We start from the raw sequence: 22563 nt of genomic DNA on the forward strand, positions 1-22563 counted from the left end.
GCATCCACAGAGCAGTGGGCATGAGGGGCTCTCTGCCATGTAGGCAGCAGGATGAGCATTTACATGGAATTTTCTTTGCTCCTTCTCACCAGTCACTTGCAGTTCTTGCTCTGGGTCCTGAATTTAGGCCAAAACAAACGGGGAGAAAAAAAATAATCCACAGTTCAGGATGGGGGATAAGGGAGATAAAATTTCCCTAGACATTTTCCCTTTTCATTGGCAGGCACTGGACACTGCTCACAGGTTTGGCATGTCAGGCATGGTCCCAGCAGAGACTTCCCAGCAGAGACTGCCCAGCACAGGGGCTGCAGGTGAGGCAGCTGTTTCAGCCAGGGCTCTTACCACTACAAACATGTTTCTCTTTTGCAATCTGTTTGGTACTTGTCATCTCACCAAATACAGGCAATATTACAAAAAAACCAAACAAAATCATATTGTTATTATTACACTTACCAAACCTGGTGATTTACTATGACCAAAGGCCTGTGACAAAGATCCTATTTGGCCAGTCCTGTCTTCATAGTTCCTTTAATTGGAGTATCACTAGAGGAAAGTACATCACACTTCCTATATTCTTGACCTCTTACAAGAGAGGAAAACAAGCTCAGCCTCAAAATAACCCAAGAACCCCATACCAGGGGGAAAAAAAACCCAAACCAGAAAAATTAACATTCCACATGTTTCAAGAATGTAAACAACGTCATCACACAGACATGCAGAAAACTGGTGTTGCTCAAACCAGGAGCTGCCAATTCTCCATCTAATGAGTTGTTGAATCCTGAGACAATCAGAAACTGCTCCTGAGAGCTGAGTGAACAACAGCATTTGTTTTCCCTTCTGATTTCTCCTACAGGGAAAGCACTGGGCTAGAAAGACAAGCTCAATTACTCTTAATTGCTGTCCATTCTGATCAGCCCAGGCCAGGGTGATCTGCAGCAACCAGCAGAGGATACAAAGCAGGTGCTCTGTCTTTTCCCAGTCATTCCCTCTGCCTGCAGTGGAAATGCCACTGGGGGAATGGGGATGAGCTCGTCCTTCACAGAGGCTGCTGATACCCATGACCACATTTCGTGTTAAAAGGAAGCCTTGGCCTTCCTGTTTTGCTCAACTGCCCTTTTTTTTTTTTTTTCTTTTTTTTTTTTTTTTCTTTTGTCTCCATGTTTTAGGCAGTGTTCCAAGTAATCTCCTGAGTGAAACTCCACCTTGCAGAGCAATCAGGGTGCTACAGCTTGGAGGGGAGGGTGAACGTGGCTGTGGCAGTTCACCAACAGAGCAGGGACATCTGTATGGCCCAGTGGGCCAGACTCATAAAAGATACAGCAAGAAACACTTTTCCAGAATCAAGATGAGGACAGAGGACTGCCACAAGGGACCTGACTGAACATTGAAGCTTTTTTGAACAAAAACAGAGGAAGTAAGTATTGCTTATTCCTGGTCCTCGGTATTTCTCAATGGCATAAATCTGGAGACAGCTGAGGCATGACAACAAGTAACTAACAGGGTTCCTTCACACATAAAAATAGTTGGAAAACAGAGGTACAAGGTGGTAAATCCTGAGTTTTCAGTCTGCTTCTGATAAAGTTTTCCCTATTAAAAGATAAGAAAATATCAGAAGCATACATACTGGGATAATATATATTCTATATATGGAAGAGATGGATATGGCTTCAGAATATAAATTATCATAAAATCAAGTTTAACTATTAGCTGTTTTATCAGCCAGTCATCTAGGACCACATCCAACAACTCTGTTGTTCACTTAAAATTAAGAATACAGCAATGAGAATGTTGAATGTCCTTCTCAAGTCAGCCTGTAGTAAAGACCAACTTACTAGTTAAGTAGAAGGAAACTAAGTCTCTTAATACTATCAATCAGTGAGGAGACCCAATACTGGACAGTGTTCTTATAAATCCCATACCAACCTGATGCAAAACTGCATGGCAGGACTAACTTCACTGCCACAAAACTTTAAAAACTTCACAGTGAGATGCAATAATTCTTTGATGCTAAACTTTCTTATACTCCTCTGACAAGTGTTGAAGGACTGCAAAGTGCATACAACTACAGAGGAAACTAGTCTTGCTCACTGAGATCCTGTTCTAATTCACCAAAGACAATGCAAATAAATGATGGATATTACAGTGATTTAAAGCAACATACTTATTTAGGCCTTTCAGGTGCCTGCACAAGTAGTGTTTAACTCTCTCCTCCTCACAGGGGGATGACACAAACCTACCCAAATCATTTCACACTTTGACACTGTCAGGGACAACACTGCTTTAGTCAATGGAGCTGCACCTATTTGGAACAGAATTGTCTGTGATCTAACAGTGTAACTCCTGAGAGATAGTCACAAAATTCTCCACTCTCCTCAGATTTCTAAAAGACATTTAAAGTTATTGTGAGAAAATTATGTTACAAAGAGCTTCCATGAATTTCAAAAAGACCCTGAAGCAAAAAATCCCAGAAAAAAAACCACACAATATTTTGCTTACTGTACTACAGCTGAAATGCATAATCAGAATTTTAAGGCCTGGGAAATCAGCATGGATAATCCTAAATCCTCATAACAAACCATAACCTGACAAGAATGATGGTCTGCTGTGGGTATCTCATCTGCACCAGGTAGAGCTGCAGGCAAATTACAGATCATCCTCCTCCCAACTCTGTCTTTCACCTAGGCTTTCCCCATGCCACTGTTCAAATATTTCAAATAAGCCACTTTGACTTAAATATCTAATTTACTGGAAATCTACTGGCAACATCTTATGAGTTGGCTGGAAAACAAGCAAAGTAATCTGAAAAGCTTTAAAACCAACACAACTTTAAATGGGGATGTTTGCTGACTGCTTTTTCTCTCTCTTAGTAGTGGTCAGCTCTGGCAGCAAAATGTTTTAGAAAACATACAGCCCATGCTAGAAAAAGATCAAAAGCAGATCAGATGTCAGCACCAGCTCATGTCAGTCTTGCAAGAAAGAGGAAACAACAAAGTGAGAAGATGAGTTTTTCTTGCCATGCATCACTCTACATTGCTCATCATTACACAAGGGCTCCTGGGCAGCACAGCATCTCTGCAGGGTGAGTGGGATTGTGCTGTCCACCACTCTCCCCAGAAGAACTGACCAGCCTGGCAGCAACAGAACTTTCCTCCCAGTGCTCTTCCTCACTGGGCTGGCAGCCCTGGAGCAGGCAAAGAAGCCTGGGTGCAGGTTTGGCTTGGCATGGGACAGCAATAGGGCTCAGGGTGAGGGCAGCCCTGCTCACAGGCAGGCAGTGGATGCCCACACATCCCTGTCTCTGGCAGTGGGAGGTGAAGCCCTGGGTTTGTGATAAGCAGCAGCTCATGGCACCACTCCCCTGCCCTTGCCACACTACATCCATTTAATCTGTTTGCATTTGTGAGATACAGACTGTGCTGGGCTAAAAAAGTGCAGACAGTGCTCTATTTTCTTTAAGAACATGAAGTCTTTAAAACATTTTGGAGGTCGACATGAAAGAAGAGTCCCCACCCAAGAGTCTTAAATGCCATACCTGTTTTCTATGGGATTTTCCTAAAGGGCTGTGTTGGGGCCCATATAAAAAGCAGTGAGTTGAGTTTACAGTCCCTGTCTATCCCTTCCAGACAGGCACACAGTGGCTGCTGACCTGGCAGCACCCCCTTCACCCTGCCCATCCCCTCTCTGCTCTGCTCTCCAATGCCTGGAGGTGAAGGTGGGGAGCACCCACTGATTTTGGGGCAGGATGAACCTGAAAGCCAGCCAGGGATTTTGGAGGCTCTGTGCTGGTGTGAGGTGAGCAGCAGCAGCCCATGCCCTGCTGACTCAGCTGGCTGGGCTCACTCAGGCAGGTTGGTGGGCGAGATTGGGTTACATGGCAGAAATCATAACAAAGGCAGAAAACAGAGCAGCACTCCCTGGGTTTAACTCTCTCTCTGGGGAGCCTGCTGGTTTCCAGACTGCAGATGGTTTTAACCCTGTCCTGAAGTGTGCCTGTGCTCTGCTCTGATGAAGTCAAGCCTGGTACATAAAATAAAAGCAAATCAAGTCAGCAGAGGAACAGCCCCAACACCAGTCACAGAGGTCCAAAGAGTTTTACATTGCTTTTTGTGAATGGGCACAGAAATTAGAACCCTGCTGAGCAGTGGTCAAATCAGAGTAACCAGACTGACATGACAGAATCTCTTGGCAGAGATCTGGGGTGATCCCCTCCCTGTTGTTCCCTGCCAGCTCTGTGTGGCTTTGCCTCCCCACAGCCCTGTACAGAGCATCTCTGTTACCTTGAGCCTGGCTCGCCTGTTTTTGCTCTCAGCACTGCACTTCCAGCACGGGGCAGGAGGAAAACCCCATCCCACTTCATGCAGTTTTAGCAACTCCTGTACCAAAACATTAGTAGTGGCCTCAACTGCTTAGTTTTGGTGGCTGAGTTGATGTAATTTGTCCATTGGAAAGAGGATGTCTTTCATAAAACCAGCCAGCTCTGCAGGACTGGATTTTATTTTAAAAAGTTCAAAGGAAATTATATGAAAGCATTACTGATTCTCTCAAGGACTGATTTGATTTCAGGTGGTGGTTTTTTCACTTTGCAGCAGGATGCTTTGGAACAAGTCCTACCTGTGATGTGAAGTGTTGCTCAGCATGGAGGAGCACAGGAACAAGCTTTGCAATCTCCAAACTGAAGGTGCTTGGGGGAAAAGAAGACATTTTTCACAAGATCATAATGACACAGCACTACCTTTGGTTCCCTCTGGGAACTCAGATGTTCTGGAAACAGCAGTCTTGAAAGGTGGAACATGGTGACCTGGAGGCTATGAACCCTTTTCATATACAAATCTGATAGGAAGAGGACAGAGAAGTGACTGCCAAAAAACCTTTGCTGGGAATTTGCCTGAGTTAAGGTTGCAGGACTAGGGTGGTATCATGGATTACCTCCATAAGAACTGCAAATGAGGTAATATGCCATAATACATTGTCCTGCAAAGCTCCCATAACTGGTGGAATAAGGAAGAATTTCTTAATTTAGTTTCCCCTGTATTAAAAGCTTATGAAAACAATTAAAAAAAAATAAAAAATACATAGGAGTAGAGTATTAAAAAAACCCAAACAAACCTCAAAACACACCCACCCTGGAAATGTCTCCCATTCACAGCTTCACCAAGTATTTTCTTTTAACTCACCACAAGACTTCCCAGAAGAACAACTGAAAAGCCATTAGACATTATTTATTTTTCTTTCTAAAATGTTGTTTTAGAAACCTCCCAGAAGGGAGAAAAATAAAGTAAATCATTATAGTGCCACATCAGCACAATCACCAAGCTCAAAGTGAAGAAGGCTACAGTGATCTAAGTATTCCTTTGACATAAGATGCTTTTTAATTTCACAGTCAGCTGTTCTGCTTCCTTTTACAAAGACACTTCCATTTAATGTCTTCTAAGTCACCTTGAATATCCACTGGACATATACAAATTCTTGGTAGCTCTTTCACTTATTTTATGGGTTTGTTTTGGTAATCTGGTTTCATGCATGGGAAAGTTCACTCCCTCTAGTAAATGAAAGGCTTTCATAAGGGGTCTTCTTTCCATTGGAGACACGATTAGAGGCCAATTGCTATTCAAACCAGCTGTAATAAAAAGGGCTTGTTGTGAAGAACACAGCTCTATTTCTTTTTTATTAAAGCACAGAGCTACTCACAGTAACCTTTTGCAAGACAACTGAGAATAAAACCAGCTTCGCCATGCTGTATTTCACACAGCAGCTTGCCAAGAACACGAGTTTCTCAGGAGTCAGAGCTGCAGCAGAGGAGCAGATGTGGCTATTGCTGCTGGTGGGCCCCAGCCAGCACCCTCCTGTCCTGGGGCCAGCACACACGGCGGTCACATGCTGGCCAAGGGGGTCCAAACCCACGCTGTGTCCCATCTGCTGCTGGCCCACAGGCAAGGCCTGCTGGAGCAAGAGGTGAGCTGTGAAGTTTATGGGGTTTATGGGGTGCTGGCTGCCCTCTGACAAGGGCAGGCATTTCCTGCAGCTACCACATTTCCCTCCTGCATCCTCCCGGTGGGCTCGCTACTGAGATGAGCTTTGCTTTCTACCTGGACTGCTCCACATGGACAGACTTACAGCTAAACATAGAAGGGACAGAGCCACCTCTGCCCTGCTCCTATCACCTCTTAAAAAGCAAAAGCAGACCATGGCACCACAAACCAGCATCTCCACAGAGCCTGCAGTTTTCTGAACCTTGATGAACCTGAGCTGTGAACACCACACAAAGCACAGAGATCTTTCAAAGAAGTGGCTTCATGTGCTGCCTTGAACCTTGAAGAAAGGATGGTTCTGATCCTGAGACCAGCAGAGATGGAGCAAAGGAGGGTTGAATGACAGGTCTCTGAAAAATTATCTTTATTTTGATGAGGCAAGAGATAGACAATGAAGACATGTTAACTCTTTTTCTTCCTACTTCAGTATTTCAGCTGATTCAGACCCTCACACATACCAAACTCATTACTATGAGCCCCCTAAGTGTTCTCCTAATTTTAACTAACCTCAATTAGCAGGTATCAGTATTAAAATTGCCAATATACTGTAAAGTTTTTTCAGCTCCTGTGTAATGAGCAGAAGAACATGATGTTGGTCTATTTGCCTCCCCATAAAACTGAGCTATGTTGCTGCTTTCTGCAAGGCATCTAAAGAAATTTTGTATAACACTGAAATCTGCACATGGTTATTTTTATAAATTTGCAAAAGAAGTGAAACATGTAGTATCATTAAACAAGAAGAAATCTGTTTTCTTAAGGAGACAAGTTACTTTATCTGAGGCAGCCAGAAGACTTATGACTGGGGCCTTGGAATACAGAGAGCACAGGATCCACTTCTCAGATTCTTGGCTTTCCAGACCTAGGAAACAATGTTTGGTGCACAATTTTCCAGATGGAACCTACATGCAATCTAGTCCTACAGGTCTGTTTTTGAAGTTGTGCTGTTAGGTAGTTCTACACACTGAGCCAAATCCAGTTGGGATGTATTCACACAGAGCACACAGGTTTAAATACAAACATCTGTGCATGCAAGCAGGGATGTGTAGTAACTTCTGGGGACAAGTGAATTTAGCTGTGCACAGATGCTGTGCTGACACCTGGACAGAGTGTGTTTGGATTAATCTGGCTTCAGGCTGTGTGGTCTTATTTAAGGACAAGATTTCTCCCACTCCAAACTTGAGACTTACAGGTCAGATTTAAAATTAAATCACCAGTTATGTGGGGCATTATACACTAGATTTCCACCTGAAGCAATTAACTTCTAGAAACAAAGGAAGAAAAATATCTTTTGGCTCTATGTATTGTTATTTCTTGTAACCAGACTGTCCTCTATCACATGATAAAGCAGAAATAAATTTAAGGAATTTTTTCAATGGTTGTCACTACAGATGGTCTGAAATCATACCTTCACCCACTAACAAAACAAAAAAACCTTTTTTTTTTTTTTTTTTTTTTTTTTTTTCCTATCATTGAGCACTACCAAATGTAGGGTATACTGATCATAACAAACCTGGCAAGTAAAAGCTTCCATGACCATTCCTGGACTAATAAAAAATGTAAAATTCGGCAGAATTTTCCACCTCCCCTAACCAAGACCTTGAAAACAAGCACACAGACACATGTTATATAATGCAAACCAATAAGCATTTTCCAAATATTCAAAATTTCAGATTTTGAAAAGTATGCAGTGAAGCCCTGTTAATCAGACCCTCATGCCCAGATATCCTTAAAGGAAAACAATTCTGCCCTGGTTCTTTGTGGCATTATGAAACAGCTGCCAGAGAAGACACAAAATCCTGCTATGCTAGGCTTGAATGTCTGCACACAACTTTAAATACAAAATCTCCTTACAAGCCTCAGTTGGGCTGAAGCAAAGTGGATCCCTGGGTCTTGCACTCCACCTACTACAGAAACTTCAGCTGCCTCCATTAAGAGTCGCAAGCTGAATCATGAAAACACATTCACATCTTATTTATTTAAGGCATCAATCTCCCTCTCTGGCTGAGTGGGTGGATTTTCCAGATGCATTCCTGACCGAGCTGAAAAGTGTCTGCAGGACACAAACCTCTCCACACACCCACCCAGTGTGCAACTCTTGTCTGTGCTGGCTCTGGGCACCGAGCAAGGCTCCTTCCCACTCATTCCTCTCTCCCGACCTCTCTCTGCTTTCCAGAGTCTCAGCCCACTCACTTAACCCAGCCTGGAACAGGACAAATGGAAATTTCTTGGCTCTTGGCTGCTTCACCTAAGGTTTACCCATATACAGAAGGCTCATTGAGAGTGGATAAAATTTTAATCCAAGCTTTATTTTGGCTAATCTTTTGTAGTGCAGCATAGTGGAGTTTGTATTTGTTTTGACTAGGCAAAGCAGCATACTGTTTCCTTGTTAGTGTTTGCAATGGGAAAAATCACTCTAAAATGCTTACCCCATTCTTCATTTGTGCTATCCCTTACACCATTCTCTCTCACAGGCTTCTTTAGGCTTTTAAAGGCTTTCCCCAGCTTTTATATTACATATTACAGAGATCTGGAGTTGACAATATTGTCTATGTAGTAACTCAAAATTATCAGGATGGTGATGCTCTTGCTCAGCATGGAAGTCCTTTCCTGCAGCATTGACCTCTCCTTGCTATTGCTATTTTAAGCACAGGTGTCTTTAAAGAGACCCCTAAAAGTAGCTGATATGACCCCTACCCTAAGTCCTATATTCAGATTTCATATGGAAGTCAATCTTCAGACAGAAAATTTTCTCTCCGAAAATTATCGAGAAAGTTTTCAAGTACAACAACGTGATGTAGCTGCATTCAGGGTGTTACCTTGCCAGGACACTGTCCAAGCTCAGGGCTGCTGAGTGTGATGGTAGAGGACAGCAGAGATATTTAGGTCTGGGTCTAGGTCCAGGTCTCACATTCAGGTCTGGAAAGTTTCACACCTTCCTGATAGTGGCTCCCCCAGGAGCATGGGAAACCAGGCACCAGCCACACACAGAGCTACAGTACAGGTTGAGGAAATTCCTAAGAGATAAAAAGGATCCAGAATATCAGAGTAAGCAGCACATGACAGGTATGTGTTTAATTTGTGTGTGTTCTAAGGTTCATCCAAAAAATTGCCTCAAGGGAATACAGCACCCACTTTCTCATGGTAAGACCAGTGTCCTTGTGTTGCTTTCAGATAAAATCATTATGAAGAAGGTACAGAAAAGCCAAAGATCAATTTCAGACATCTGAGCACTTAAAAGCATAAAGTTAACAGCATGCAGCAAAGAACAAAGTATCGTACAAATGCAGATTTGTTTTTGGAATAAAGCTTAAGAGAAGCTCAAGAGTAATGCTGGTGCATTCTACAGTCCCGTGGCAGTGCTGGGAGAGTCCACTAATGTGTATTTGCAACTATTTTTTCCTTCTATCTTTTGATGGCTTCTTACCTGAAGTTTTCATTTCTGCCACAGTTTTCCTGAGTTACTCCTTTGAATAGAAACATAATAGTACAAAGTGCTGAAAAAACAGTGCTCAGTTTCCTTCCAAGACAGTAATTTCACAGGTAATTCTGCTACAAAGTTAAAAAGCCCAGAATGCAGCCGAGGTGTTCTGGCAGCAAGCTGATGTTACCAAACATCATTATTTGTCCAGCTAGTTTACAGGGAAATAAAAACAAAATCCCCAGGTGTCACTTTCAGTGTAGCCAATGTTTTTCATTCCTCTCGTAAATACAACGTGCAGTTCAGCCCACACACCTATTTTATAGCTCTAATGAAAAAGACAGAGCAAAATTCACACATCATGGCGACCACACTGCCTTTCAATTCACCCCTGTAAAAGACAGAGATTGATCAAACAGGTATTGCTCCAAGCATGTGAATGCAATATATGAAGAAGCATGTCAAGAATTTTAATTGTACTAAATAGGAAAAACCCGTAACTAAGAGAAAATAGATTGCCTACATAACAACACACAGCTGGAATGACTTTAGTCCCCATGGCACTGCTAAGAGGCCTCTTTATGGGCTTGGATTAGAAGTGCCTTTAGCCAGGCACAGCAGGACAGGTTGGAGAGGGGCAGCCTCAAGCCCCAAAAACCCAAACGCCTCGGCTCTTCCAGCTCCTGACTGAGTTAGCACAGGACACATTGACCTGATAACTTTTTGGATCTTGCTATTACTGCCTGACTCTGATGGATTTCTCAGGGTCCACCAACTATTGTCCATCTTTACGAAGAGAGGCAGTTTCAGATTTGTAGTTTGGATATTCCATTTATCACACGTGCCATTACACTGCAAGGGCAGAAGGTACTGACAGAGGAGGGGACACACTGGTGGCACAGAGGCAGCTCCTGAGCATGTTCCTCTGTAATGGCAATGTCAGCATTCTTTATTTCTTTACTTATTGAGACTTCAGCTCCCTGCCAACTGCTCCAGTAGTGGGAGTATGTACTGGAAAGGAAAAGAAAAAGACAAAAACTGTATATAGGTGGTCCCCTCCCGGTGCAGCCCCTGATACTGGGATTGAAGCCCCAACACAAACCCAGGACCAGGAGGGTGCTGAATTCTCTCAGCTGCTCAGGGCTTACCCTAGGAGAGGGCAGGCTCTACCCCCTTCCACCTTACTGGCCATGGCAATTAAAAGGGTCATTTCAAATGAAATTTCTTGGCCTAAAATGAACAGCCACACGGGCACCGCCATTCAGTGGGGATTTCATACCCCAGGACACATGCAGGCAAAATCCTCATCTGTCAAATATGGCCAGATCAGTGAACTGGAAGCAACATGCCTGACTTTCCTCTGGCTTTGTGAGTGTGAGTGACCCTGTGACTTTTTATTAAGCCATATGATTACACACTGCAGGCATACAAATGAAAGAATGCCCAGGGAGGTATGTGGTTGTGGCACCTGAAATCCCTCACTGGTCATTTACAAACCATAAAGAAAAGTTGACAAATTCCTAAAGCTTAGAATTTTTTTTTTCATAGGGGCTTAAGGTTTGTGTAGATTTGGCACACCACCAGGCTGATGCCAGACATTTTTTTGGTGTTTGTTATTAGAGATATGAACAATGGCCTGGATTTCTTCAGAGACAAGGGCTAAAATTATTCCATCTGTGCAGTGTTAATGAATAAATGCTATTCCTGAACTATCACAACATTCTGAGCCATGAATTTTGATCATGTTTGCACAGTTATTTACAGGCACAAACTCCTCTGTATTTTTTAAAGCCTTTTCAGAAAAAGCTTTGTATCCTAAAGTTTTCATTTTTGCTGTACCCCATTCACAACACTTTTATCAGTTGTACACTCCTAAAACTCCCTAGTTATATTTTATCAAAGGTGAAGAAATAATATATAACTTCTTACTGTACAAAATAAAAAATAAAATAAAAATAAAATAAAAATAAAATAAAAATAAAATAAAATAGTCAAATTAATCTTGTTCAGCTGTTCCTAAGCCACTCATCAGAGAAAAAAAATCCCCTATTTCACAAATACGTTTTTAAACCAGTCTTTCCCCCCCACACACCTTTTTTTTCAGTATACCAGATCCCATTACTGCATGGCAGGATGATTCATCCATTCCTGATCCACAAATTCCTAGGCTTGACTCTTACACCTGGAACCATGCTTAGGAGCTAGATTGTTGTAACTGCACAGAAGAAGTATCCTCACCCAGGTATCTTATATACCCTACAAAAGATGCCTAAAGAAGTACCTACCTTCCTTGAGGGGGACTCTCAGTAAGTTTTATCCCCCCTTCCCTGTCAGCTCTTGACCTAAAGGGGTGTGGGGAAGGCTGGAGGATCAGTGCCTTGCTGTGCTCTGGGGCCATGGGACACTGTCCCCCTCTGACAGCTCACTGGGAAGAGGGAGGTGATGGTGAGGGGTATCCTTACTCGCTATCTAGAGCATGGAGGTGACCCAGATGGGTGTTTCTGTGGAGAACAGGCTCACAGTCTGCAATTCTGGCTCTGTTTGCCAAGGGCAAAGGGTAATTATCTTACACAAGCTGTTTAGTCTTCCACTTATCTACAGTGTACTGGTCCTATCTTCTGATTCCTTGGGAAGCTTCTCTTCACCAGCAGGGCTTTCAGCTCATTTCTTTGAAGTCTGTTTTCTAAAACACTACAAGTGTGCTTTGCAACAGTTCAAAGACCATCTCCTCTTCTTTCAGCAATTCCATATTTTATCATAGCTTTGAATTATGCAATCAGTAATTTAACAGGAAATTTCTACTTAAAAGACTCTATTTATTAAAGCACAGATTTTAAGTTCTAAAACATTGACATAAGGAAGCAAAATGCACAATGAATTCTGCATCTATTACCTCAGAATACCATGAGTTAGGAAGATCAGATCTTCTATCTTGGAGTCCATTTGATCCTTTCAATTCCCTTACCTGAGGAGGTGCCCAGAGCCTGAATCTCAGAGGAAAGAGTCAAACTCTGCCAGAAAGAGATCTCATCCTTCTGTCTACCATCTAGAAACTAGTCTTAGCTCTCATGCCTGAGATTTAGCATCCCCAAAGTATATCATATTGGAAAGGAAGTTTTGCCCTTTCCTCATTCATTCTTTACCAAAGTGAGTTGTGGGTGAGTTGGTATAAACCAGTGACATTGATTGATGAAAGAGTTAATATTGTGGGAATCTGGTAGAGGAAAACCAGTAGAGAGGCTTAGCTTGCCATCTGGAGCAGGTAACTTTAAAACAGCCTGAGAAATGGGGTTGAAGATGAAGTAACTGGGATAAGAAACAAGCTTCCTCACTTTTTAAGTGCTGCAATCTGGAGGCATTGCAGCTGAGCAACTTCTGGCAGCGTCCCTGCACATCTGTAGCATCCATTGAAAAGAAGTAAACAGCATCAGTGAGCTGGAAAGACTGTTTTCCTTACTGACCCCCTGCAGCAAATCTGTCCCAAGCTCAAAGGAGGAAAAATCTGATGTGTATTTTTCTAGGTGTTGTCTGCATCTGTGTTCCTTGCTCTTTAATATGTTAGTGTGTTATGCTTAGTATGTTTGGCTTACTATGACCAGTTAATGTTCTACTGACTAAAAAATACAGTAGCTTGACAAATTCTCAGAAATGAACTTATTTGAGAAGGAAGGACAGGATGATTCAGAAAAAGGGGAAGCAGTGCAAGACAGTGCGTATTCAGTCCTCTTTTCAAACACTTCTTCCCCAAAATGAGAATTGCTGGAGAACGCCTCTCTGCTTCCCTCCTTCTGCTGATCTCTTCCTTCCTTGAACCAAACTACAGGCTCTGGCAACAAGGCAGCTAATAATAAACTCCCCAGCTGAACTCTAGGAAAGCAGCTTGGTCAAGATTTTGCCTGCCAAATGCTGACCAGCACATGTTCCCAGCTGCCAGCAGTGAGTGACTGCTAGCCACATTTTTAACAAACCAGTTACACTTAAACCTTCTGCCCCTCAGAGCACATTTTGCTCCAAACAAGAGCTCCCATTTCCAAAAGATGGAGTCAAAGGTACTTGACCCATCTACTATGTTTCATGTCATGGAGCATGCAGGGACTTCTCCAATCACAAACTGCTCTTGCACTACAACTCCTGAAACAAAAGCCCTGTTGCTCTTTTTATCCCTACCCAGAGCAACAGGCTGTACAGGAACAGCACTGGCATTTCTACAGTGCCAGCCAGCAGACAAACTTCATTTGACAAACTTCAGCAGACTTCATTTTATCAAGGTTTGTGTAATAAAACTTGGTTCTGGCCTTGGGATTCCCCCTTATTGCCTTCTTTTACCAGAAGGATGCTGGCCCAAGAGGGAACACTGAGACAGCAGGCATAACATTTCTGCCTTATCAGGCAGGAGCTCAGCTGCATTTTGGCCCCAAGAGCAAGCTCTGGGCATCACTTGAAATGCTGAGCCAGCTGTTCACTGAGCTTGGAGTCTTTAAGTCGTGCAGGTCCCCAGTGCCAGGTGAGGAAGCAGCCAGCACTGCTGAAGGCACCAGGCTCCTGCTCTCTCCAGTGGCTGCTCAGAGGATGCCTGGAAATGCAGCAGAGACTCTAGAGGTGGGAACACACTGAGTCAGGTTTTCTGAAGAGGAGGTAATAAACCCTTTAAGGGACACAAATCATGGGCACCTACAGTCAAACGGCATGTATGCTGGTGCAGGGATGTGTGGAAACCAGGCCAGCCCAGCTCCTCCCTGAGCTGCCCCATGATGCTGGGAAAGATGATGGGGGTATGGGAGGAAATTTGGGCTCCAAAACAGTATGGACAAAGAAGGCTCCTTGGATTGGGACCCTAATGAATTACGCAGCTCTCACCAGTGCCAATGATCCCATACCCCTTTAGTCAAGGCTCTTCTGTACTGCAGATATTTGGGATACCTCCCTGACCACAGCAACGTTATTTTCCTGAGGCACAAGGCAGTTATGGCTGGTTCTTAAGAGTTTAACTATCCTGACTCCTCCTCTTGTGGTGAAATCTCCTCCTACCACTTGCAGGCTGCCAGTTCTCTCTCCCCTCCATGCTGCCCAATCAAGCACAACAGCACAAGCATTTCTGGAAATGGTCTTGTATTTCTAAGGGGTGAAATAACTCACCTTGGTAGCATGACAACACTCAGCAGAAAGAAAGAAATGACAGCAAGTTAGTAGGCAAAAATTCCATCACATCACAACAGCACACTTACTATTGGGACAGTAAGGATAATGGAATACCCACTCTTCACTAAAATCTTGTGAGAGTGGTGACCAGGGGTAGCCAGGTAGAGGATAACACCAAGGGAACCTATTTTTATAGCTGTTAATGAATACCAATATTTTTTACTTACTTGGAGGTGACAGAAATGAGCAGTTAGCATTGCTTCCTATTTCTCAAGATTTGTTTTGCTTTTTTGTATTCCAGGGCTTAATCCAAAACAACAACAACAACAAAAAAGGAAAAAAACAAAAGGAAAGCAACAAACAAAAAAGAAAAAAGCCCTATGTGCAGCCTTATGGAGGACTTTCCAAGCCACGCATGCTGGCTCTGTGGTTGGCTGATCTATCCAAAATAAAGCTCAACAGCAGGGAGCAGTGGAGTAGTTCAGGGGGTAGAAAAGGTCATGTGAATGTGATCCCCACCTCCCAAACTCCACATCTCCTTGCACTCCCTCCCCCTGCTTCTTCTGGGATGGAAGGAATTTTTGACTTATTTTTAATTTTTGTTTTCAGCCTGCCTTTCCTACCCACTTGCCAGCTGGGGTCATTGAAAGTGACTCTTGCTGCAGCCACTTTCCCAGGACAGAAAAGATGAGGTGAACTATTATTCTGATGGCTTACAGGTGAAAAGGCACAAGCAGCTTTGATGATGAGCCCCTTTGGCTGCTCCAAGAGAGAGCTGGCACTGTGGGAGCTCAGAGGCCACCATGACACCTTCCCCTTGCCACAGGGACAGGAATTCTCCTGCCCTGGATGAAACTGTTGACTGCAGAGACTGAAGTGTTTTCCCAATAGAAAGAGATCACAAGAGCCTTGAAAACAGGGGCTTTGAAGGCTGCTGACCCCTGTGCACAGATGGGTGGCACTACCCTCCTCACATGAGAAAGCCATTTAGGGTGAGCAAACATAAAAGGGGGAAGTGGAAAAAGGAAAGAAAGTGAACAACCTCATTTTAATAATTTTTTACATCAGAAACATTCATACCATATACGTTTCCTTTTCCTTTGAGAGGAGTGCACAGCCTATGTCGTGGCTCAGCTGTGGTACAACTTGTGCAAGTCACAGGAGATCCTGTGAAACCACTCTGGGGAAAACCTACAAACTCTGCTGCACATCAGTCTGGGAGCTGAAGCAATGCCCAGCAGGGCAGAGAACATGTAAGAGGCATGGCCTCTTTTTTTCACAGCCAGCACACTCATTTCTCTTCAGGTGTGGGCTTCAATTTCCTAATGAAAGAACTATTTCAGAAGCCTTATGCTTGCCAAGAAAATAAACCAAGTCTAAACATCACACCTTCCTCTGGGAGGACATTGGATGTTGATGATGGGACTGTACCTGTATGTTTTGATGCTGCCAGCAAGGAAGTTTTTCATAGCAAGTGTTTGATTTACCCTAAGTACAATCAAAAGCAAGCTGAAAGGCTGATGAACTCACCAAACCTCTTGTAGCCGAAGGACTGCACCTCCTCCTCCTCTGCAAAGTCGTCTGCAGAAAGAAAGAGACAGCAGCAGATTATTACCACTACCACTAGAGAAAGATGAGAAGTTTTTACAGGTGCATGTTCTTGAATTAATGTAAGTTTACTTGGTTTGTTAGGCATGCTACTGCTCTTCCTCTCTGCTGCTCCTATCCCAGCTCTGTCTCCAAGTGCAGAAAGCACCTCGGACCCTTTTCCCAAGCAAGAATCCCTAGCAGAACTCTGGATTACAAACTGTGCAGATTTATCACCTGGCAGCCATCCTGAGGCCAGCTTGGCCAGCTAAGTGCAGACCAGAGCAGATAGGTCCCTCATCACAATGACAGCCACAATTGTCACCAGTGTGCTGCTTGGTCAAGCTTGCCTGGACCACAGGAATGAGAGGGGATGGTTGTCCATCCATCCATCCATCCATCCATCCATCCATCCATCCATCCATCCATCCATCCATCACCTCCCATGCACAGTAGTTTAGCCTGCAAATGTCAGATCTGATAAAACATGGGAAATAGAACTGATAAACTCTGATGAGAAAATTAAAAACTGAGATGGTGAAGATTGTGAAAGGTCTAGAGGGGAAGCTGTGTGAGGAGTGGCTGAAGTGACTCAGTCTGTTCATCCTGGAGGAGACTGAGGGGACACCTCATGACAGGCTACAGCTTCCTCATGAGGGGAAGTGGAGGGGCAAATACTGATGATAGGAACCAAGGGAATGGTTGTGGGGAGGTTTGGGTTGGCTGTTAGGAGAATATCAGGCTCCCCAGGGTCACAGCACCAGCCTGCCTGAGTTCAAGAAGTGTTGGGACAGTGCACTCAGAAACACAGTGTGATTCTGGGGCTGGCCTGTGCAGGGACAGCAATTGGATGTGATGATCCTTGAGGATCCCTTCCAACTCAGGATATTCTATCATTTGATGATTCCATCATGCCATTTGTTCTCATCTTTAAGTAACCAAGCAGTAATATGCTAATAATCACAAAGTTGTTTTGTCAGAAGCTGAATTTCTCTCCATTTCCTTCCGTCAGTGAAGGAAAAGGCTGGCATCAGCAAAAAAAAAAAATACACTCATGACTTTTTTTAAAAAAAGAATGTTTGTGTTGGTGTGTTCAGCCTCCTTCCACCAAGACATCCCCTCGTTCTGCTGAGTCAGGAAAGGCAAAAGCTCTGCCTCGTCACCAGCACCAGCCTCTGCATCAACTGCTGGGAGGGCAGCACAGCCCAGACTGCTCTTCTCCTGCTTCTGTATTTCCAGAGGGAGCATTTAATGACTGGTGGAGGAACAGCAAGCTCAAAGCAGATAAACACGTGTGATGGAGTGAGAAGTCTGTGTCTAGTTAGACCTTTTCTGCCCACAGCCTTACTGCACATAATTGGGCTGCTCTGCATCACCAAACTGGGCTGACTGGTGCCATGGCTATCTTGGGACAGCACAGAGCCTTGGGGGATGAATTCAAAGGGAAAGGTACAGTCTGCATCCAGGCTCAACACAGCCTAAACGATTTGCATGCATGTCTCCAGCAGGAAATCTGACTTGTTTATCCTTCTGACCTGTGAGGTGCCACACACAGAAGTCTGAAGGAGCCTTTGCCTGAAGCAGCAGCAGAGTCCATGAAATGCATCATTTTGCAAAATACCCCCCTTTACTCAGACAGCACTATTGATTAAACTGCTAAAAACATATTTTTCACTAGGTAAGACATTTTTTTTACTGCCAGCAGCACTCCTGTCCATATCTTTAGCTAGACCCCCAATTCAGATGTGCATTTAAGAAGTGGAAGTGGATGCTCCTTAGGCAAAACAAACATATCCTGGTTTTGAAGACAGAAAGAAACCTTTAAAAAGCCAAACCAAACAAACCCTCACAATTGTCCCAAATGTTGTCTGAAGACAAAGCCCCTCAACTAAACACAACAAATACTAATAAACCATAAAGAGTCAACAACCAACTTCTCATCCCAGCAGTGAGCCACTCAGGGAAGATCTTCCCCTCTTGCACAAAAGATAAAATGCTGCACAAAACAAGATAACAGCTCCAGAGACCTTAGCTTCCTGCCCTTTCCTGCTATCAGGCTGCAACATAATCACCTCCTTTGTTTCTCAGGGGTGTAACCTGGCTTATCCCATCCATATCTGGTGTATACAGCCAGGCCACCTTTAAATCCTGCAGCTTCATCCCACACCACATCTCCAAAACCTTCCTCCCAGGCTGACAGCCTCTTCCTTAGTTTTCTTGTTTTTCATGCTTAGACCAACAGTGTTGGCTTTTACAACTTTATTAACATTTTTGCTTTTTTTGGCCATTTCAGTATATGCAACATATCTATATATGAACATTTTATGCATTTCTATGCACGCATATACTTTTATATATATATATATATATATATGTATATATGTATATATGCTTTTCAGTATTTGCAATGCTGAATGCTATTCGTTCTAAGGATGGATTTTTTAGTTAAGCTTTGAATACATTATAATTATTCATTATTCAATTTTGAGGAGCACTTGTGATAACTTAAACAATGAAGTGGAGATGGACAAGGACAATTATGTCAAATGGTGACTTGTCTCCCTGATCACTAAAATCTCAAACACCATCTCTGTGAGTTGATCTTGCAAGGGGCAGTCAATGTAATTTTAGGGGAAGTCTATGAAAATTAATTAACAGACAAAGCTCAGTGCTCTTTCAGTCACAACTGCAACTCTACTGAAATCATGTGCAAGTATAGTACTTTACAATATTAACTGTAATGAAATAAGTTTAAGGAAAATAAAGATGGAAGAAATTAATAGAGCAAGCTTAGATTAAACATTGATAGCACTTTGAAAAAAAGGACTAAGATGGGTTGAAAATCCTACCTCAGAAGAAGTCTGCATTTGAAATATTAAAAATTAAGTTGACAAACAAGCCTATAAATTGAAGTCCCAAGGCAAAGCCCTGCACCCAGCCTGCTCCTCCCATGCCTGTTGGGCAGTATTGTCCTCACTGGAGGCAGCAGAAACTTGATCCTTAGCTCCCTGTTCCAGTGCTGGAAATATTAAAATTCTGTCACAAGTTCTACAAAAATCTCAAAGCTTCCTGATATCTTCAAATCAGCAAAATAGAGAACCTGTTTTCACTGAAAAGGTAACAGCTTTTCTAGTGAAAGCTATGAAAATGTGGTCTGTTATGAATTACAGAGGTTAAAGAAAATATACACCAAGTAAGAAGTTAAATACTATGAACACCTCCAGCATGTTTTAATGACTTATGCTTTTAAAGGCAGTATCAGAAATCGTTGTGGCAGAAATTCATGAGCTTTGAGCACCAGTGACTGATCTTAGAAACGGAAATTCTGCATTTTCACATTAGTGGTGCCCGTATTTGAGTGAGGCTGCAATTGGTGTAGGAGGGGGTTTTTTGACATTGTGAAAGCCTTAAGTTAGAAATATTTTTCTTTAGTTTAAATCCAGTCCTCCTCAGTTACAAAGAGGACTGGAATGAAGGCAGCATTTCTGTTACATACACATGCATTGATATGCAGGCAAGGCTTATTTTTATGGGTGAAAAACATGAAGGGCAGACTCCTCCTTGAAGCAGACAATCAAGCAGAATTTGTTGTTATGTCCTGGTCACAAGAATTAACTTTTAGTACAGGGAAGACCAGCCCAAACTCAGTTATAAGATACTCAACTGAGCTCTCAGCTGAGAACCAAAAGATAAGGAATCCAGAACAAGAAAGATGAAGAAACATGAAAATCTGGTCTCGTATTCCACTGACTTGTACAGAACTCTGGAAGCAGGAAGGTCCATAAAAAGGTGAACTTTGGGCAGAACAGAAACATATGTGAGCAATCAATTGTGTTTAACCCTGTAGGGGAAGGGCCACCAGAGCTCTCCTGTTTTATTGGGTTTACAAGAGTCTCCTCGGATGCTAGAACAGATTGTCATGGGGAGCTTACAGCAAACTGCTACAAATCACTGCTGTCTCATTGTAGCTGAACAGCAATACATCAAATATCGTAGGGAGTCAGTGCAAAGTAAGAGTGAAAAAAAAAAAAGTGAAAAAAAAAAAAAGGCTTTGAGGTATTTTGGCAATATCCATGCCCCATTGAGTACCAATGCCAAATTCCACTTGCCCTCCAGTTATAAGATATTACTGCAACACCTCTAGTAAATACAGTTGTAGAGTTAAATAAGTTACAGTACAATGCTTCAGGGGAGTGGGAATTATGAAAAGGCAGTTCAGCTGGGGATTAACACAGTGAACAGGGGGAATTCATTTAATCTAAAACAAATTAGACTCTCATTTGATTAATTTGCTAGTGGCAAAGCAGATCTGTGGAGTAGAACTGTTTAATTTCTTGTTTTTGTTCTTAAATCTTAAATAAATTAATCATGGATCACTTATGAGTCACTCTGAGGTCAAATAAGAAAGAGCTGGCCTGGAGCCAAAGTGGATGCTAAATCTGCCCCCGAGACAATACAGGGCATAAAACCACAGCACCAGATCTGAGGAGCCTTTGGTGCAAGGTGATTTCAGGGAAGTTGTTTCCATTTTAGCCCCTTCCTTTCATGGGTGTCATTGTTGGCACATGGAAGGTGTTAAAGAAAGCTGCTAATGTACGTGTCCAGCTGTCTCCTTTTAACAGTACACCTTGCTCAGCCATTTAAACCTAATTAACTAATGAGGCAAACAAGACCTCAAACCATTAGAGATGCTGGGTCATTTGATGGCTGCAGACACGTGGTGTCCAATAATTTCGAGAACACTTGTGTGTTGCAAACATGGATACAAAGTCCTTCTTTAAAGACCTCATCTGAAGTCTTAAATAAAGAAAACAAACCAATATTCTACATTGCACTTCAAAATCAGGGAAAATATATTCCAGGACAGAATAGAGAATCTGGGCTGAAAATTGTAATGTCAAATTTCAGCTCAGATTTTAGAAGTTCCTTTATAACCCCCTGAAAACTCAAATTACAGGACATTAGAACTTACCACTAAGTACCAGGCTGGGAACTCAGACTGTAAGATTAATTTGTAGTAAAAATTACATCCAGTGTAAGACTTTTCTCTAAAATAAATCTTTCTTTCTCAAGGGCTTTGATGGCTAGAGCCCTGCCTTTCCTCCTGACTTAATGGGAACTATAGAGCTATATGCCAGTGCAACTCCATAAAAATCATTCTAATGTTATCAAGAAGAGATTTTTACTTGTACCATTTGGAAAGAAGCTGTGCCCATTAGTTGAAAATCACAATATTCTGCTCTTTAACCCATGAATCAGCATGGAGGAAGAATTCTGCTCAGAACTGTGTAACAAGTGTAACAATCTCCTTCATGAGAGACTGCTTGCAGTGTCAAAAATCTGCTTCTGCCAGCTCTCTCCATCTCAGCACTTTCACTGAAAGGCAAAACTCATCCCCTTGTGAAGTTCCTGTAATATTAACAACTGTTCAGGCAGACAAGAACAGCAACACCAATATCTTTCTCATATCACATTTCAAAAGCTTTTTGAGCTGCCACCAGATTTATATGCATTTCTGCTCACTGTTAACTGGGTCTACGTCCAAACTGCTGACCTGGAGGTGAAATGGAGCCAGCAGAAGCACAGCAAGCAGCTGTGGCCTTCAGATGTTGATGACTTCATCAGTCTAATTGGTTTCCACTGGTTTTCATAGCTATTATTCTGGACACTCTCCTGCTTGTGCTAATGGGCTGCTCATTCCCAGCTCTCTTCACAGATGCTTTATTTCACTTGTCCTCTTGTTCTGGCTTTCTCCACTACTTCTTTCCTTACAGGCCCTTTTCATAGTCAGGTCTTTCTCTGCCTCTGTTTTTGATAAGCCCCACCTCACAAAACCCTACCCCACACTTAAAGCACTTCCTGACTGACAGGATCCCAAGCTGACATGTCACACTAAGTCTCTGCTGTTGGCTGAGTGTGTTGTGCCCATATTATCCATCCCTTCCTTTGTCTGGCTTGTCAAGCAGCAAACTCTCAGGACAGGGATTACGGGGATTCTGCACTTGCAGAGTACCTGCTCTTTAAGGCAGCCATGGCAGAGGCTCAGCTGGGGCAGTCCTAGAAGAGAGCCCACCTCCCTGCATCCCAAAGCATCCTTTGGGATGTTGTCTGAGCTTGGATTCTGGCAACAAAACTGAGGCTTTTCTTCAGCTCTGTCCAACCGAGACTGCTGATGTAGGAATTTATCTGCTTATCTTATTGACTGAAAGAGGCAATGTTCCAGACCAGAGATCCTCCCCTGGTGCTATCCTATGACTTGGATGGTGTCTCCCATCAGCCAACACATGCATAAGACAAACAAAACCAATGATCATGACACATAGGTGCACTTTAATATCTTGGTTTTCATCTATTCCCCTAAGGCTGTGCCCAAAAATTGTGAGCACTTAC

At 42.9% G+C, this 22563-nt stretch overlaps 1 protein-coding gene across 1 annotated transcript in view; it reads right to left on the reverse strand.

The window, feature by feature from the left end:
• COLEC12 (collectin subfamily member 12) overlaps positions 1 to 22563 on the reverse strand; it is a 95696-nt gene that overhangs the window by 67392 nt on the left and 5741 nt on the right. Inside the window, 1 exon segment of the mRNA XM_056484714.1 lies at positions 16117 to 16167. Coding sequence (XP_056340689.1) covers positions 16117 to 16167 — 51 coding nt within the window.

Source organism: Oenanthe melanoleuca, chromosome 2, assembly GCF_029582105.1.
Source record: "Oenanthe melanoleuca isolate GR-GAL-2019-014 chromosome 2, OMel1.0, whole genome shotgun sequence".
In the NCBI taxonomy this organism is placed as follows: domain Eukaryota; kingdom Metazoa; phylum Chordata; class Aves; order Passeriformes; family Muscicapidae; genus Oenanthe; species Oenanthe melanoleuca.